Genomic DNA, 19,844 nt, shown 5'->3' with positions numbered 1-19,844 from the left:
CATTCATTATATAGGAGACCAAGGTGAGAAGGAACCCAACAAAAAGTTATATGTGTTCCTCTCAAATTTAAAAGATGTACAATGTGACTATTTCTATTATCATTTTGGACTTGTTCTTACAATTTGATGAGTTTAAAGCATATAATACAGATTTTGAATCAATACAAAATAAGACTTGTAGAAGGCAAACTGGAAGATCAATAATATAATTTAAAGTCATAAGAACAGTGATAAGTTCAGCTGTGAATACTGATTGATTTTTACCAATGCAGAATGATCATTCAGTTTTCAGTTTTGGTATAACGAAAGCTGAACCTGCTTGGCCATTGTCTAGGAGTGAGCCGTCTGTGTAAATATGTAAGTGATCATGGAATCTATTCTGAAGGTGTAATCGGACTTATGTTGCCATGATATTTGGATTTTCTTTTTTTGCAATGTCAGTATGATTGACATCAAACTGTGCTTTACTCATCTCCCAAATGGGGCATGGACTTACCGTTTTCTGCGTGTCTACATTATCTGGATTAATTTCGGACTTTTGAAAAAGGTTTGACACAAACGAGCCAATGGGCGTTCAAGAAGATATCGTTTTAGCTCCTTTGGGGAAGTTATTTTCAGATGTAATTCTTACTTCCTCAATACGTATTTAGGACATGCCAGGTTTCAGTATTCATCATGTGTGTGTGTGTGTGTGTGTGTGTGTGTGTGTGCATGTGCGTGCGCGCATGTGTGTGTGTGTGTGTGTGTGCACGGATGGGCATGCGTGCATGTGTATGTTTGTTTGTGTGCGTCTCTCTCACACTCAAAAAATACTAAATATCTCCCACGCATACATCCATAAGAAAAGAGGTGTGTGTGTGTGTGTGTGTGTGTGTGTGTGTGAATACTATAATGGGGTAGGTTTGGTCCATATGTGTGAGAACGAGACATTCACACAACTCAGTATTTCTTTCATGCACTGTTCTAGTATGCTTTTTTTTTTTTTTTTTTTTTTTTATCAAGCCTGCTTTCTACTTTTCTTTACAGTGGCTTGATGTAAAAATAATCAACACAATCAATAAAAAGCAGTTTTTGCTTATTCAATGTACCATCTGAAAAGGAAATTTTTACTTCTAACACACACACACAACATACCAAACACCACCTCCTCCATTGTCCCCCAAAATACACACACACACACCCACACCACTCCAAAACACACACACAACCATACACCACACAATACCAAACACATCCCACAAACCCACCTACCCACAGATGTGCACACACACACTACACCACACCACACACACACACACACACACACACACCACACACACATCAGTACACACCCACACATACAACGACCACACCACAACCTCCCCCACGCATACACACCCGACCCCTCGGGCACAACAGCTGAACAGTTAAAGCGTTGGACTTTCAATCGGAGGGTCTCAGGTTCAAATCTCGGTAACGGCACCTGGTGGGTTAAGGGTGGGGATTTTTCTGATCTCCCAGGTCAACATATGTGCAGACCTGCCTGAACCCCCTTTGTATGTATAAACATGCAGAAGATCAAATACGCATGTTAAAGATCCTGTATTCCATGTAATCATTTGGTGGGGCATAGAAACAAGAACATACCCAACATGCACACCCCTGAAAATGGAGTATTGCTGCCTACATGGCGGGGTAAATAAACAAAACATGTAACATGCGATATGTTACATGTCTGTCTGAGTGTGTATATGTGCACGCCTGAAATCTAACTGAATGACACAGGAAACAAATGATGAGCGCCCAATGGCAGTGGTCAGTCGGCTCTACCCAGCTTGGCAGCCTGTTGCGCAAATGACTCCGAGTTTGTAAAGTGCGAAAAGCTTGGTCTCCAAGTAAGTAGGCGCTATATAAGTATCCACATCAAATCCTCACCTGCAGCATGCAACTTGTCCATATCCTCCTCAGCCAGCTCCTCCAGGGACTGTGCTGACACAATCTGCCGCCGGAGCAGGTCATGGGGGGAGCTGCTGGGGGAGGACTCGTGGGATTTGTTGCTGCCGCTTGCGCTGTCCGTGTCACTGCCCCCCGCCGCCAGCATCTGACTGGAGTTCTGTCCCCACGCCTTCACCGGGATGCGGTACTTGTCTGACAACACAGCTGACAAAATCAAACCCTGTGTATATGTGTACCCCACCGCTTCTGGATACGGTACCTGTCTGACAGCACAGCTCACAAAAACCTATTTACATACCACACCACTTCTGGATACAGTACTTGTCTGACAGCACAGCTCACAAAAACCTATTTACATACCACACCACTTCTGGATACAGTACTTGGCTGACAACACAGCTGACAAAATCAAACCTGTGTACATACCACACCACTTCTGGATACAGTACTTGGCTGACAACACAGCTGACAAAATCAAACCTGTGTACATACCACACCACTTCTGGATACAGTACTTGTTTGACAACACAGCTGACAAAATCAAACCATGGGTATATGTATACCCCACCTCTTCTGGATACGGTACTTGTCTGACAACACAGCTGACAAAATCAAACCCATCTACATATACCCCACCTACCCACCCAAACTTCTGTACAGAGATTACAACATCCACAACAAATAATTCACAGATTACAGCAGGTTGGTGAAGTCATCACGAAATGCTCTCTTTCTGTAAACCACACACACATCCGCTAAGATCTGAAAGGGCTGAACCACTTCCACAGCGTTCATGGGAAAGCAATACCTTGGGCACACTGTTTTTATGCAGCATAATCTTCAATATCTATCTATATATATAATATTTAATGTTCCACCCTTCACCTGCTTCCCTGCCAACCTGACTATAAAAATTTTGGAAGTATGTTGAAATGCAACATGAGAATCCAACACTACATACAAAAACTTGTCAAAACATAAACAGTATACGTCCACAAATGAGCAGATAAACAAAACTGAGTGATACCTCTGCGAGGTGAAGAGACGGGAGAGCCTTCATTGGAGTGAATGTGGTCTCCTGATGAACCATTGGAGTGGACACTGATCTTCCTGGCTTCCCCGGCTCTGAAAGGACAGGGAAAAGCAGAATTACAACTCTGCACCTTTTATTCTTGACATCTTGTAAGATTTCCCCTCTTCTTTGCTAGTTTCTGCAAATGCAAATATCTGCTCTGCAATGGTAGATTTTTTTTATCTGTTCTGGAAAAAAAACACCAAAAAAACATGTGTGTACAGGGCCTTGCATGATTGTGCATGTCTCAATATACGAAGACAAGACACCGGATATTTGACCAAAAGCCACAAACCACTCATGTAAACAATCTAAACTGCTCACTAAGAAATGCTTGAATATATATTTAAGCTCAAATATAAAAGCACCCCATGATCAGTCCAAGACAATGCCTATCTTATGTACAGATGTGTGCTTATGTGTAAGCACATGCTAGCTAAAGTTTTTGAGTGTTGATGTATGTATACAAGTACACACATCAGAATCAGAAAATGTCAATTTGTGTACAAGGGCCCTCGTATGTGTGTAGAAGTATGCATGTGTTAGGTTTATCATTTTATTAGTATTAGTATTAGTAGTACTACTACCTTTTTCTATATTATAATTATTATTTATTTATTTATGTAAGCTTATCTATTATTTATTCCCCCGTTTGTTTGTTTTTTGGGGTTTTTGGGGGGTTTTTGTTGTTGTTTTTCTCAAGGCCTGACTAAGCGCGTTGGGTTACACTGCTGGTCAGGCATCTGCTTGGCAGATGTGGTGTAGTGTATATGGTTTTGTCCGAACGCAGTGACGCCTCCTTGAGCTACTGAAACTGAAACTGAAACTGTGTTAGGTTTAATTCTGCATGTATGTGTTTGTGCCTGTCTGCCTGTAAACTTACATGCACATAAGTTTGCATGCATGCATGCGCAAATGTGTTGGAGAGATGCATGCATGTAGTAGTGTGTATGTTGTTAAAAACAAAAACAACAGAAAACCTGCATCATCACTAACTGCGACTCACTTTTGCCCAGGTGTGTATGCCTCAAAGGCAAACTCATCAGTGCGGCTGGGCCTTGAGGCACTGGATGGCAGTCTCTTGATGAACTCGGCATACTGACAGCCAGGCTCATAACCACTGCTGCTCTCACACAGTGTCTGATACTGCACACATACATACAATCTGTATGCTGCATTGATGCAAAAAGCACACACACACACACACACACACACACACACACACACACACAAGCAAAGAATGTGTTTATTGTAACATTGCTGGAGACAACACACACACACACACACAAACACACACACACACACACGCACACACACACACGCACACACACAAGCAAAGAATGTGTTTACTGTAACATTGCTGGAGACAACACACACACACACACACACACAAACACATACAGACTCACACATGCACAGACACATACACACACATAGGAAAACACAACATGCAAAGAATTCATTTACTAAAACATTGCTGAAGACCACACACACACACACACACACACACACACACAGATTATCATGTTCACAGCACTTTTGAGCACTTTGCCAGTCAGAGCAAGTTTCTGCAAGTACAGAGTGACAGTATATAGTTGTGATGCGGAGTGTGTGTAGGAGGTGAAGGGTTGAGGTGAGACAGGTGGTGTTGTATTGTGCTGTGCTGTGCTGTGTTGTACTGGCTGTGCTGTGCTGTGCTGTGCTCTACTGGCTGTGCTGTGTTGTACTGGTTGTGCTGTGCTGTGTTGTACTGGTTGTGCTGTGTCATGTTGTACTGGTTGTGCTGTGCTGTGTTGTACTGGTTGTGCTGTGCTGTGTTGTACTGACTGTGCTGTGTCATGTTGTACTGGTTGTGCTGTGTCATGTTGTACTGGTTGTGCTGTGCTGTGTTGTACTGGTTGTGCTGTGCTGTGTTGTACTGACTGTGCTGTGCTGTGTTGTACTGACTGTGCTGTGTCATGTTGTACTGGTTGTGCTGTGTCATGTTGTACTGGTTGTGCTGTGCTGTGTTGTACTGACTGTGCTGTACTGGTTGTGCTGTGTCATGTTGTACTGGTTGTGTTGTGCTGTGTTGTACTGGTTGTGCTGTGCTGTGTTGTACTGACTGTGCTGTGCTGTGTTGTACTGACTGTGCTGTGTCATGTTGTACTGGTTGTGCTGTGTCATGTTGTACTGGTTGTGCTGTGCTGTGTTGTACTGGTTGTGCTGTGCTGTGTTGTACTGACTGTGCTGTGTCATGTTGTACTGGTTGTGCTGTCATGTTGTACTGGTTGTGCTGTGCTGTGTTGTACTGGTTGTGCTGTGCTGTGTTGTACTGACTGTGCTGTGCTGTACTGGTTGTGCTGTGTCATGTTGTACTGGTTGTGCTGTGCTGTGTTGTACTGGTTGTGCTGTGCTGTGTTGTACTGACTGTGCTGTGCTGTTCTGGTTGTGCTGTGTCATGTTGTACTGGTTGTGCTGTGCTGTGTTGTACGGACTGTGCTGTGTCATGTTGTACTGGTTGTGCTGTGCTGTGTTGTACTGGTTGTGCTGTGCTGTGTTGTACTGACTATGCTGTGCTGTTCTGGTTGTGCTGTGTCATGTTGTACTGGTTGTGCTGTGCTGTGTTGTACTGTGCTGTGCTGTGCTGTACTGGTTGTGCTGTGTCATGTTGTACTGGTTGTGCTGTGCTGTGTTGTACTGGTTGTGCTGTGCTGTGTTGTACTGGCTGTGCTGTGCTGTACTGGTTGTGCTGTGTCATGTTGTACTGGTTGTGCTGTGCTGTGTTGTACTGGTTGTGCTGTGCTGTGTTGTACTGACTATGCTGTGCTGTTCTGGTTGTGCTGTGTCATGTTGTACTGGTTGTGCTGTGCTGTGTTGTACTGGCTGTGCTGTGCTGTACTGGTTGTGCTGTGCTGTGTTGTACTGGTTGTGCTGTGCTGTGTTGTACTGGCTGTGCTGTGCTGTACTGGTTGTGCTGTGTCGTGTTGTACTGGTTGTGGTTGCCAGTGTGTTGGTGTTGTGTTGTATTGTATTGCATGCTGTTGTGAACTTATGTGCATGTATGCATGTTTGTATGTACATGTGCATAAACTTTACACTGAAGCTATGAAATTCAATAATCGTAACTGTCACATAGCATTACTTGTTTTGGAATATTCCAAGAAAACCCAACAGATTCATGCCAGATGGCAATCAGCCCTGATGCCAATACTTGGCAACACTGACAACTAGTTGATCATCCAGACTCATTAGTAGAAAATGATCAGAAAGATCTGCGTACCTGCACTGGCACTGGGGACCACACTGTGTGCAGCAGATTGAAATAATCTACTGTCACCTGTAGGAACAGAAAACAATGAGAGAACAATTCATTTACAAAAATAGTGCTGAAGACACACACACATACATACACACACATCACATACACACAACACACAAATACAGTGATACATGAGCAACAACAGCAGACACACAACCACCACAAAACACAAAACTGCCACCATCACCACCACCACCACCACTAACGACGATGACGACGACGACAACGAAAACAACACACACACACACACATACACACACACACTCTCACATGACAAGCAAAGTCCGTAAAAACCTTACATTATTTATTCACAAAAACGCCCAAATACATATTCTGGAAAACCACAGCACAATTCAAAGCCTATCAAATTAAAATCGCAAAGTTTATGTATCTGACTTACATCAGTAACCACTGCTGACAATCACTTATAATCAAATATTCTAAATATCATTCTCCTCCATTCACTCTGGTATGATCAGACCTTACCATTTTGACCACCTGGTCACACAACCACCAATGGTGACAATCACTTATCATCACATATATAATAACAATTAATATCATGCTCTTCCATTCACTCCTGTATGTCTGGACAATTTCTTACCATTTTGATCACCTGGTCACACTGGAGGATTTGTTCCCGCACCCTTCCTAATAATTCCACCTGAAACACACCAAGTTCAATACATTATTCATCTATATGATGGTGATTACTAAGTCTTTGTGTACTTAATTTTATCATGTCATGTCTTTGGTTTGAATTTTCTTAATCAATTTAATAATTGTAAGATTTAAAACAACACAACACACACACACACACACACACACACACACACACACACACACACACACACAATGAAAAGAAAACATCATTTCATCTTCCATTTCAGTTTCAAGCTTATGATTAAAACGTTCAATGATTATATTATTTCCACACACACACACACACACACACACACAATGAAAAGAAAACATCATTTCATCTTCCATTTCAGTTTCAAGCTTATGATTAAAACATTCAATGATTATATTATTTCCAGTTCCATAACAGACATAAAATGTGTTGCACTGTACTGCACAGTATTGTATTTATTGGAACTGCAGAATTCTACTGTATTTATACTCCATTTATCAGACTGCAATGTACTGTAAAAACTTAAAACACAAATCAAAATAATAATGATAATAATTATTAGTATTATTTCCAGATACTGATCTCCGTGATCAAATCATTTGCCATCCCTCTCCCACACCTCTTTCTTAACTTTTCACACACACCCCCACACTTTCCATAAGATCTCACTTATCAGTCAATACATTTTCATCAACCCTGACCATCATGCTTTGCAGATGAATATGATTACACTCAAAGAGAAAATAAGTAAAATAAGTACACACTGCAACAAAGTATTTGAAGAGATTTTTCTCTGATTTCTTAAAGGCAGAGAAAATAAAGATCAAACTGTCCTATACTTGTCTTGCTTTATTCCACAAAATCAGTATTCAAATTTCAGTTGTATATATACCATTCTAATGCATTTTAATTCAAACAATTAATGTTCCCCATTACCTTAGTTTTTTCAAGTGATCGTTGCCTGTGGTTTGCTTCAGCTACACATGCCTTGTAAGTGGTTTCTGCCTCTGCAGACTGGAACACATTGAACAAAGCACAATGCACTATGAAGAAGCATCAACAGCCACAGAGAAAAACTAATTTAAGGTGGTGCAACAATTTCAATCACTTTCTTAGTTAAAAAAAAAAAATTCTTAAAATTGTATATACTTTAACATACTATCCATGACCCACGAATGCAGACTCCGGCAGAGGTCTGATTCCTGACTACTACACCCAAACAAAGAAACTGGACAGAACTACAGCCAGTGGCTTCCCATTGTATATTAGCAGGCCTCCTTCTGTCATGGCTGACCATGGATAGAGTGTATCTGACCTAATGTCTAACTGGGCTGTCTGCTTGGATCAAGCAGTGTCACCTGTGACTGTAGAGACCGATGCGAGAGAGGCAGTCTCTGTCGCAGCGGTCACATGTGTAAGCTGATGCTGGTCTGTTTGCTGCTGTCCCTTTTCTGCGAGCTCGCTTTTCTGTTGCAGCAGCTGACAGTTTGTCCTCACCAATCCGTTGCTGATTCTTGAGTGCTTTTCCAGCTGTTGCGGTCATCTGCAAGGTCCTCCCAGGATCTCAAGCACCTTCATGTCACATTTGCAAACGTCTTTGTATCTCAGCTGTGGGTGGCCGATGCTTCTTTGCCCCGTGGCAAGCTCTCCATAAAGGATGTCTTTTGGGATTCGACCATCTTCCAAGTGGCGAATGTGGCCCAGCCAGTCAAGCCAACACTGTCTCAGCATGGTATACATGGTCGGGAGGCCAGCGCGAGTCAGGACTTGTCTTGCCAGGAGATGCCAAGTATGCGCTGTAGGCTTCTCGGGTGGAAGGTATTGAGCCTTTTCTCCTGACGAGCATGTGTGGTCTACGCCTCACTGCCATACAGCAAGGTGCTGAGGACGCAGGCGTTGTATACAGCCATCTTTGTCTTCATGGTCAGCTTGGGATTTGTCCACACTCTTTGTGTGAGGCGGGCTAGTGTTGTGGCTGCCTTCCTCTTGTCGATCTCGGTGTCAAGGGAGAGGTTGTCGGTGATGGTGGACCTGAGGTAAGTGAATTGATGGATGGCTTCAAACTCATAATCAATGGTGATGGCTGGTGGAGATGGCATGTCTTGGCCTAGGACATTTGTCTTCTTGAGACTGATGGTCAGACCGAAATCTTTGCAGGCCTGGGAGAAGCGGTCCATTAGTGACCGCAAGTCCCGCTGGGTGTGGGTCACAACTGCGGCATCGTTGGCAAAGAGCATGTCTCTGATGAGGGCTTCGCGGACTTTTGTCCTTGCTCTGAGGCGGGCGAGATTGAAGAGCCTGCCATCTGACCTGGCCCACAGGTAGATCCCTTCTTGTGCTGTGCTGAACGCATGCCTCAGGAGAAGAGCAAAGAAGATTCCAAATAGGGTGAGGGCGAGGACGCATCCTTGTTTGACACCGCTGCGTACGTCGAAGGGCTTGGAGAGGTTACCATTAAACTGTACCGTCCCTTTCATGTTGGAGTGGATGGACTCAATCAAGCTGTGCAGTTTGGGGGGGCAGCCGTTCTTTTGAAGAGCCCTGAAAAGGCCATATCTGCTGACTAGGTCAAAGGCCTTGGTGAGGTCAATGAATGTGACATACAGGGGCATCCTCTGCTCCCTGCACTTCTCCTGGATTTGGTGAAGGGAGAAGTTCATGTCTACCGTGGATCTCTCTGCTCGGAAACTGCACTGTGATTCCGGGTAAACGCGTTCGGTCAGTTTCTGCAGGCGAATTAGAAGGACCTGAGTGTAAACTTTGCCTACAATGCTGAGAGGCGAGATGCCTCTGTAGTTGTTGCAGTCACTCCTTTCACCCTTGTTTTTGTACAGGGTGATATCTTAGTGTCCCTCATGTCCTGTGGTACAGCTCCCTCATTCCAGCACTGACAGAGGACTGTGTGCAGAGGGTGCAGAAGAGTAGTCTTGCAGTGTTTAATGAGGTCTGAGGGAATTCCGTCGTTGCCAGGTGCCTTGCCTGATGTCAGGCTGTTAATGGCCTCGCTGAGTTCGTCTTCAGTTGGCTCTGCGTCAAGTTCTTCCATAACCAGCATGCACTTGATGGCATTAACTGGATATTACTTCATTGTATATTACTCCCCTCATATTTATGTAAACAGAGTCCTCACAAAACATATTCCCTTTATGCATTTTCAACAAAAAAAGCATCGCAACAACGCAGTACAGACTCGCATTTCCCCAGTCTCTCTCTCTTACACTTCTTTGTCCTTCAGATATCTTTCTCTCTAGAAACTACCAACAGGTAGATAATACCATACTGTGGCAAGTTACTAAACAAACAGTCTGGCTAAAAAGCTCACCTTATGCATGGCTTCTTCTTCTGACTTTTTGCGTTTTTCCATTTTATCTCCTTCAGCTTTCTGCAGTGTTTCACGAACCCGTTCCAGCTCCTGCTGTCTGCTGATGTACAGGGCCTGGGCTTTCCGTAGGTTGTTCACTGTGTCTTGCTGCAAAAAACAACAACAACATAGTTGTTATTACAACTTCTCTCATGATGTCTGATGATTTTATTGACAGAAACTTTTCACAATTCTACTACTTCTAATTTCTGATACATTCTTACTGTATACGGTTACCGTGTATGGACTGTTACAAGTGCACAAGTCTGGGTTCTGCAAGGTGAAAAAGATGATATGCTAATTTCAGCAAATGGTTGATTTAATCATTCTTTAAAAAAAAAACAAAAAAAAACCCCAACAATTCTCAGAGTCCTAAAGCTTGTTATCTGAGTAAAAGTTCAAATCTGTTAACCTTGTTCCTGCCACACCTCAATTCCAATAACATATAAATTAAACAAACACAAGTGTCATCTTGATTCCTTCAGGGCTTCTACAATAAGCTTTGATATACGTTGGTGTAAATTCCAATGACTTGCTTTGGTTTTATTTCTGATACATGAATACCGGACAACGACTCTTTGACCAAAACCATGCATGCAGAACAAGCTTTCAAAGCTTACCATTCTCCGAAGCTCTCTGTCCCATGTTTCCTTCACAGACTTTCTCGCCCTGTCATGTTCGTTGCGTCTTGAGGCCAAAGGCTGTCAACAAAAGGCCAAAGCAATCTTCAAGACTGAAAAATGATGGCAGGGAAGGTGAGAGATACAAGTCAAAAGAAAGAAAAGTCCACACAAGTTGAAAACAGAAATGAAAGCTGGGGTAAAGATCTGAAAAAAAAATCAGCAATTTTAGCGGTGACAATCTTACAATGTAAAAGGATTTTTTTTTCCTAAACTTACGTTTATCTAACATACTTACCATGACCAACTAGTGCAGACTCCACCAGGGAGTCTGTCCGATTCCTGTCCTCTGCAAACTACTATCCGCCTATGCAAAGAAAACGAAAGTAGCTACTGTCGATAACCTCCCAGAAGTAGGTTACCTCCCCTGTGTACCCCTGACTAGACACAAAAGCAGATAAATCAGCAAAATAATCCAGAAGCAAGACATACTTGTGTTTGAGTACCATTTATAATTTCTTTCTTTCTTTTAACAGAGCTTCATGCTCCCCCCAAAATTTTCATTATGCCATTTATTTGCAACCAATGTCAAACAAACTATAAAAAAAAAAAAAAAAACTGCCATGAAAGAAAAACATTGCTCACCAAATAAAACTGACAAACAATATCTTGACAATCCATAGTCAAATCTATCTAAAACCTGACAAAGCAACAGAAAAACATTACCTCAACAAATTTTGATGTGTGCAGCAATGCTTGTGAGGCTTGTAAATTGGAAGCAAATTCAGCATCCTGCAAACATAAAGGAACCAGTTGAATGTGAACATTTTAATGAAAATATTTCATTTGATACTTTTGTTTCCATTGAACTCATTTCCATGATATTGTACCCAATTTAATTTTCCATTTCTTAAATGATACACTTCTTTTAAAAAATCCAAATACCTAAGCACAAAGAAGACAGTGTAAGACATGTGCATTAATTCTATATCAGTTATAACACTGAATTTGCTGAATTACCCCCTATAAGTTTCCATTTCTTAAAGGATACATTTCTTTACGATCCCAATACCAAAGTACATAGAAGAAGATGTAAGACTGAAGTATTCATTTGATTTTAATTATCACACTGAATCTGCTGAACTCAGTTTGTAGTAAGTCTTTCTTGCTTTGACATTTTGATTTATGCTGATGATTATAACTTTTCTGCTGAACACAGTCTGTAAACAGTCTTTCTTGCTTTGACATTTTGATTTATTGATTTATGTTGATGATTATAACTCATCTGCTGAACAGTTTGTAATCAGTCTTTCTGTTTTGACATTTTGATTTAAGTTGATGATTGTAACTTTTTTTTTCTTTCTTTGTGGGAGGAAAGTGTGTAGGGGGAGGTTGGAGATAAGGGGTATGCTTTCAACCTTTGATAACTTTCGCAGTCAGCTAACTGCAAACATGAACATGAACTGAAACAATCAGTGCAGCTGATAAAACTAAAGCATATAACTTAATAAAGTTACAGTTTCAGCCTGAACTAAAAACAAACAAACAACAACAAAAAAACATAAAAACAAAAATTTGAAAACAGTACTGTTGTACTTAGACCATCAACCAATTGAGAGAAAGGCACTTCATTCTTTTACCCACGGAACTTTTTTTTTTAATAGTTTTTTCAACCCATGAAAACTTTTTTGTAAACTTTATTATTATTTTTTTTAATCTATAGAAGCTTTTTTTTAAGTTTACCTCATAGTTTACAGCAGTTACAAAAGAAATATTTATACAAAAAAAGAATAAGGTGACTCTATCACACACTACAGTAAAACATTCTCTTCCAAAGAACTGCCTTATATAAAAAACAAAAAAAAACTCATTATCATCACTACCATTACTTCTAAAACTTGCAGCAATGTAAAATCAAACAGTATCAGTCTGATAAATTAAAGCGGATCACTTCATATTTTGGCAATTAACAGCGAAAACTGTCACTCAATCTTACACCCTTCAACCGCCATCCACTGAAGTTCCAAACAATCACGCACTCAAACCCTAAAGAAAAATCCATACTTATATTCATGTGTGCACAGGCACACCTGATTGACTCCAGAAACGAATTACGAACACCTAAAAGCAGCTGTCAATTCTACTTACCCAGGTATGTAGCCTGTTGTGCAAACGACTTGGTGTTTGTAAAGCGCTTACAGTTTGGTCTCAAACCAAAAATACACAAATATAAATACAATATATAAGTATCAATGATAATAATAATAATCCTGGCCGCTGTCCCCAGCTCACCTGACTAAGGGCAGTGCAAAAGACGGACTGAAGGGGGAGAAAGCCTTCACTGGTCAACACTGGTTGCATCCCATGCGCAATGCGGGCCAAGTTCTTGGCATATTCCATTTCTGCATCAAAACAGGATACAAAGTCAATTCTGCTCACAGAAAATTGCTTCCTAAAATCAAAACATGCTAGCAACAACAAAAAAGGCATCGACAATCTAACAGACAAAAAAAGACATTCAACAATTAAAAGACAAAGTTTTTCTAGACATGTATACACAGTCAAATACAAATGAAATCATTCATATTATGTCTTTGTTTATCGTTCAATACAACAAAGCTCATTTGAAATGCAATTGTTCAGACTGATTTACAAGGAGTCAGTCCAAGCATACATGTACTTTATGATGTTTTTATGTTGAACCAATACAATATGAACAATAATCAAAAGCATGAACAGAACAACCTGGAATCAGAATGAACCACTGCAGAAAGGACAAGCACCAGATGCACAGAACTTAATGTCACGGGCTGAAGTTGAGGGTTCAAAGTTCTTCAGAAGCACATCACTGTGGGAAATTTGGCCCCAAACTGGCACCTTCCCAGAGGCACCAAATGGGAAGACTGCAATCAAGTGTCATTCATGGTCTTTGAGAGTGCTGCTAGAATATCCTGACCAACACTGCAATATTTCTATGGCCTGGCTGATGCCTGAGAAGACAATGAGAGGAGGTGTAGAGTATCGCTGTCCTGTTATTCCAAAGAAGACTTTGAGAAGAAGTGCTGAGCATCACTCTGTCCCATGATATCAAACCCAAATGAATCTCAGCAACCTGAAACTGATAGCCCCTGCATTTAACTGAGGTTGGAACCTTAACAAACTGAACCTGGATCTGATGTGTGAAAGGAAGCTGTGATGCGCGGCATTTGAGTAATGTGAATGATCCAGCATGCAAAACAAGACAGCAAAGCCAAAAAACAAATATGGATACAAAACCTGTTAAAGATGACTTTCAAAATTGAGTCTGTCCCCGTTCCCCAGATATACATACCACAAATTGGCAGAACACATGGCATGTCCAATGAATGTCCACTCACCCAGCTGGGATTTCTTTTCAATGTATGACATAATGTCTCTTGTGTAACGTGACCATGCTTTGGCACGCTGCAAAGCAAGGTCAAGGCCCGCTTCCAACCCAACCAAAACAGCATCCAGTTCTTCTGGTGTTAACACTGAAAGCAAAGTTAATCTAGATTGTCCAAAATCAAGCACCATGATATTATCACAAAATCAAGGACAACAACATAACATCTTTTGTGTCTCAAGAATTACAATCATTTCCATTTATAAACTAAAAACAAATATGACATAACTACCATTTTCCAAAGAAAAACATGTTATCACTTCCATCCCACAAAAATATAAAGTCTGGAACATTATTTGCTAATAACTCGAAACACACAAGTAAAACCATACCTGATGAGGAAAGAACATACAAATAATGAAATGATATTAATAATGAATGGCATTTGCATGGCGCATTTTTTTAAGTAAATTTAGACTAGATACATTAGCAACTGCTCTTTCACATGCAGCTAAACCCAAAAATGACTAAACATACTCAACCACACAGGCACGCACCCAAAAGCTGGAAACAAGTCATGTTAACGGTGGAGAAAAAAAAGAGACAAAAACGCCAACTCACTTTTCCTTGGTTCCTGTTTTTCTGGGACCTTCTCCTCATGTGGTGCTGCTTTGGCAAGATTGTCACAAGACTGGACCTTGGTGTCACTGTTCAGGTGTTGCTGAGTCACCATGTCGCCCATGAGGTATTCAGACACACTGCATACAACACAGCCACCATGGAATGGACAGTTCAGAAGTAAAGGCAACCATCCCTAAGAGTATGTATATATAATAACCTATCTCTCTCTCTCTCTCTCTCTCAAACACACACACACACACACACACACACACACACACACACACATACACACACACTCCAGAGCATGCAAAAGTACAATCTGTCCACTGCTGAAAATACACCTCACTGCGCATGCTTACAGCAGGTACTCCAAACTGATTTTTCAAATTTCAGATACACATAAACTGTTTACATCACTTATAGACCTTTTCATCCTGAATCCATTGATTGGTGTAAATTTTATCAATGTATGTTAAACGGTTCCGGAGATATGAATTTCTAAACATTTTATTTTGGGGCGACATTTTGCACCAAATGAAAATGAAATGAAGTAAGGATTTTGAAGGCTCATTACTTGATTTATATCATGAAGATTACCAAATTTGATTTTACACTGTTCCCCAACAGCATAAGCCTGAACACCCCCACCCTCAACCCCCACAGATAATCTAAGACAAATAAGTACAGATGCCCATCTTCCACCCACACACAATACTCACACACACACACACACACACACACACACACACACACACACACACACACACACAAACCCTCACCTCCTGCTGAAGGCCAGAGCCACCTGGTCGATGGCGTCCAGATAAAACTGAAGCTCTTCTTCATCTAGCTGAAGTTCTTCACTGTCATGAGCTGAAATAACATTCAACACTGCCTGGAACACTACCATTTCTGTCATTAAAAAAAATTAAACAAATATTCCATCTATTCCAGGGTGGATCTTCGCAGTCTATGTTCAACTTTTCCACCTGCTGTCAGGTTTATAACTCCAAAGCTTTTTAACATTTTGCACACCGAGGCGAGTTTTTTGTGACACCCAGTTGCTGTCCTTTGAGTATGAATTGGATATTTCCTTTCAGTTCACTTTCACTTTCTCGATCATTTGTGTTATCATTCAGTCCTTTCAGCTTGGTGGGTTAACTTTGGAGCCTCTATATCATTCGCCTGTGTTTTCAAGGGAATAGACAGAGCAAGTTCATGACAACATTCTGCATTATATAAGAAGTATTGCTTTTACAATGCACTCAGATATTGTAGGGTTGGTCCACAAAAACTGCAGTGCAGCTGCACTGACTGGGTACTAATCTATCAAGATGACTAAAAAGATGGTGTTCAACCATTTTTGTAAGTTCTCACGTTGATATCCTGCATTTTGAATTTACTGAGTGAGTTTTCAGTCAATAAACCCGATAAATGACTATTGTTTTACGATTAGGTAAGATGTGGATTTTTTCCCCCAAAGGTCAGCTGCTGATTTTGGTAGCATTCACTTTGCAATTTTACAACATCAAATTTCCATCGTAACATCACTACCTCACACAAGAACAAACTTGTTTTTAATGTCAACTTTTTTCTTTATGTCTATACATGAAAGCTGCACCAATGCAAAATTAACTACACCGAAAAACTTATTTCATCAAAAACGCAAAGCTGCCAAAATACAAGGCTACTGATATCTACAATCTTACACTGAAGAACTTATTTCATCAAAAACGCAAAGCTGCCAAAATACAAGGCTACTGATATCTACAATCTTAAAAAAAAGAAATTACGGACCAATTCAAATGCAGAACTGTTACAAACATTCATCAGTTTTTCAACTGGTAAAGCAAACTCTTTTTTTTACATATACACTCAAACACAAAGGTGTAAACATACCCACAGTCACACTGCTAATAAAAAAAAAAAAAAGAATAAAAAATGAATGATTATCAAATGAAAAATTCTAAAGCAAAACCTCACCTTTGATTTTATTGATGAGCACCCTAGCAGCGGTAAAGATCTCTGGAGTTTTCAAGTCTTGGTATCGTTGCATGGTGTTTTTAAGAACCGCCAACACCTCCCCCAAGGAATTTTGCAACACCACCCGGGCATCATCGCCTGTATCTGTCAGGAAATAAAAGTTTACATGTCTACACCAAAACTTCATCTCTCTCTCTCTCTCTCTCTCTCTCTCTCTCTCTCTCTCTCTCTTGACACACACACACACACACACAAATACCACCATTTTTCTTCTCCAGTGTTTGTTGTTTTTTTCTCATGTGTACTATGACTTATGGCAGAAAGAAATTAAACTAATGGAAGAATACAGAGTTTATAATTTCTAATACACAGGTTTACTTGACATTTCAAATGAAAAAATAAAAACAGGAATTACTTTATTTTAATATTCTTATCACAAATATATAATATGTAACAATGGAGAAAATATAAAGCTTAAAAACACTCTGTATGTGTGTGTGTGTGTGTGTGTGTCTGTGTGTAGTGTGATGCGGTGTGGTATGGTGTTGCTGTGCTGTGTGTGTACTTAAGCTTGGTGTGTATCTGTATAGATGTGTGTGTGTGTGTGTGTGTGTGTGTGTGTGTTTGGGTGTCATTTTTTGGGTGTACAGTCCTATGTGTATGAGTGTGCAAGCATGCGTGCGTGTATATGGCATCTGCATGCATGTCAGCATATCAGGTATGAGTATGTACTATTATTAGTATTTGGAAATCTTTTACAGCTCAGCCTTTTGTGAAGGACTATGACTCTCAAACTAGGAGGCAAAACTGCACTGGCTCTTAGTGCTGCAGCCTTGGGGCTAGTTGGCCTTTGGGAACTATCACAATGCCAACTGTCCTAAAACCCTCTTGGCTGAGAGAGTGGGGATGTAACTTGGTCAAGACATTCTCCACTATAATCAAATTCTAGCCCAAATGTATAAATACAATAATGCAAAGAAAAGCACTAGCACAGAAACACACTACACCATTCTAGATACACAAACTTACCGAGGCCCTCAATGAACAACACTTTGAGCTTGGCCAGGGTGTCTGAGAAATTCTTGACATCGTGAGTGAGGGCAAGGATTTCACTGTGATCCACCACCACAGGGTCAGCAGTGGGGTCGTTGCCTATGGTACTGAGGGAGGTGCTCTTGGCTATAGAGGGGGGTGAGGCAGAACTGCTGGACTTCATGTCTCCACTGGCAGAATGGTGATGGGGGGCACTCTCAAAAGGGGGAGTTAGTTCGGCTGATGCCTGAAAGTAGAAATTTTTCACTTTACAGCAGTTTTTTTTAAATTAGATTTAATGTGAAACGTGTCTGTGACTCTGCCAAGGAAAATACTGAGACAATGGAGAAGGTGCATACACACACACACACACACACACATTCTGAGGCACATACACCAATTCAAAAATTAACATTTAAGCATGCTTTTTTAAGGGCAATAAATCAATTGCTGTATTTGAAATGATAATGCTGTTTAAATCATATTATTTTGGTGCATTTAAAAATTCTTTAAGGGCAATTAATAATTCTTTAAAGTCCGCGGTAAAGGAGGCCGCCGCAATCACACTGCAACATTTAGGCATTTGTCTCTGGATCTAAATAGATGTACAAGTTTAGTTACACCCGCCAGAAAAGTTCAACACAGTCGATTCAATTTTTCTTTTATGTTCATTCTAGTTAACAGAGTATCCACTTTAAAAGATTCATATGCAGTAAACATATCGATGATGTAGTCTGTGTCACTGGATGTGTTCTGTCCAGAATTTGCATTTCTTTCCATTTAACTACAAACAAGAAAATCGAGGTCACGCCATCTACTCACTAAGCATCGCCAATGCTTCTGCAACTGAGATGAGGTAATAAGTTTTTGGAATCCTGGAAATGGCCTCAACAAAATAAACTGTTAATGATACGGGAAACACGGCTTAATTCGGGAGACTCAGACACTCTTATTGGTATGACTATGAACACTTTTTTTCTACGATTTATTAAGCCAAATTTGGTATTGACAGACAAAATATTTCCAGAGAAAATGGCAATATTAATGTTTACCATGGGCACACAGACATACACACACACACACACACAGAGTGACACACACACACACACACAACCAAACACCCAGTTGTAACATACTTTGTTTACACAATTGAGTCAAACATGCTTAGATGTTGGCAAGAAGAAACCAAGAAGACAGAGAATATCTACACACACACACACACACACACACACACACACACACACTCGCTCACATACACACACTGAGACACACACACCCACTCTTGTAAGTACATGTAAATAAAAAAAAAAAAGAGAAAAGATACTGTATGTACATATAAGATGTGCACACACACACTCAGTGAGTCAGTCACTAAGGAACCTACGAGATGGTAAATTCAAAAATTCAGTGAAAAAGGCAGTTAAGACCGACAGGCTTTTCACATATTCATGTACACAAGTGTACGGCTATATTTACAGCAAAAAAAAAGTGCATTACAGTAAGTACCTGGCTAAGCTAACACAATCAGATCATAGCAGATACAGTCTGAGTCTCTCCCGAAGTCAACCACTTAAGCGAGTAAACAGTTGATTGGGGAAAATAGGTCACTTGTCAAAGACAATGCATGACAGCGGTTTGCAAAAGAAAAAATTCACAATCTTTTAACAATGGAAAAGCTGTAAATATATCGCCTCAAATAAAACCAAGCTGTCCACTTTGCTGACCTTTCTGCACCAAACCCCCCTCCCCTGCCCATTCCTCCACCCCCAATTAAAGGATGAGAAAAAGAAAGCAAAAAGAACTTGAAGAAAGAAACATTTCAGTTGATGGAATGTGTCATCCAAGTAAATGGGTAAGTGTGCATAATCCGTACTCCACATAGGCAGATAGTAGTTTGCACAGGACAGGAATGTCAGACCCCTGC

General features: G+C 40.7%; 1 protein-coding gene across 3 annotated transcripts in view; it reads right to left on the bottom strand.

The window, feature by feature from the left end:
• LOC143279954 (uncharacterized) overlaps positions 1–19,844 on the bottom strand; it is a 56,303-nt gene that overhangs the window by 34,308 nt on the left and 2,151 nt on the right. For 2 of the 3 annotated variants that reach the window (XM_076584326.1, XM_076584328.1), the window contains exons 2-16: positions 17,918–18,167; positions 16,889–17,032; positions 15,688–15,778; positions 14,909–15,045; positions 14,301–14,435; positions 13,216–13,325; positions 11,650–11,715; positions 10,924–11,004; positions 10,265–10,411; positions 7,879–7,956; positions 6,913–6,972; positions 6,270–6,326; positions 4,014–4,153; positions 2,963–3,060; positions 1,915–2,139 (exon numbers count right to left, since the gene is read on the bottom strand). In XM_076584326.1, the coding sequence (XP_076440441.1) occupies positions 1,915–2,139; positions 2,963–3,060; positions 4,014–4,153; positions 6,270–6,326; positions 6,913–6,972; positions 7,879–7,956; positions 10,265–10,411; positions 10,924–11,004; positions 11,650–11,715; positions 13,216–13,325; positions 14,301–14,435; positions 14,909–15,045; positions 15,688–15,778; positions 16,889–17,032; positions 17,918–18,167 (1,819 nt within the window). The remainder of the gene's footprint in view (positions 1–1,914; positions 2,140–2,962; positions 3,061–4,013; positions 4,154–6,269; positions 6,327–6,912; positions 6,973–7,878; positions 7,957–10,264; positions 10,412–10,923; positions 11,005–11,649; positions 11,716–13,215; positions 13,326–14,300; positions 14,436–14,908; positions 15,046–15,687; positions 15,779–16,888; positions 17,033–17,917; positions 18,168–19,844) is intronic. The other variant, XM_076584327.1, reaches the window with a different exon arrangement.

The sequence above is a fragment of the Babylonia areolata genome, chromosome 3 (genome assembly GCF_041734735.1).
Source record: "Babylonia areolata isolate BAREFJ2019XMU chromosome 3, ASM4173473v1, whole genome shotgun sequence".
NCBI lineage: Eukaryota > Metazoa > Mollusca > Gastropoda > Neogastropoda > Buccinidae > Babylonia > Babylonia areolata.
The sequence above is the reverse complement of the archived record's forward strand: the minus strand, read 5'-3'. Positions and strand labels throughout refer to the sequence as shown.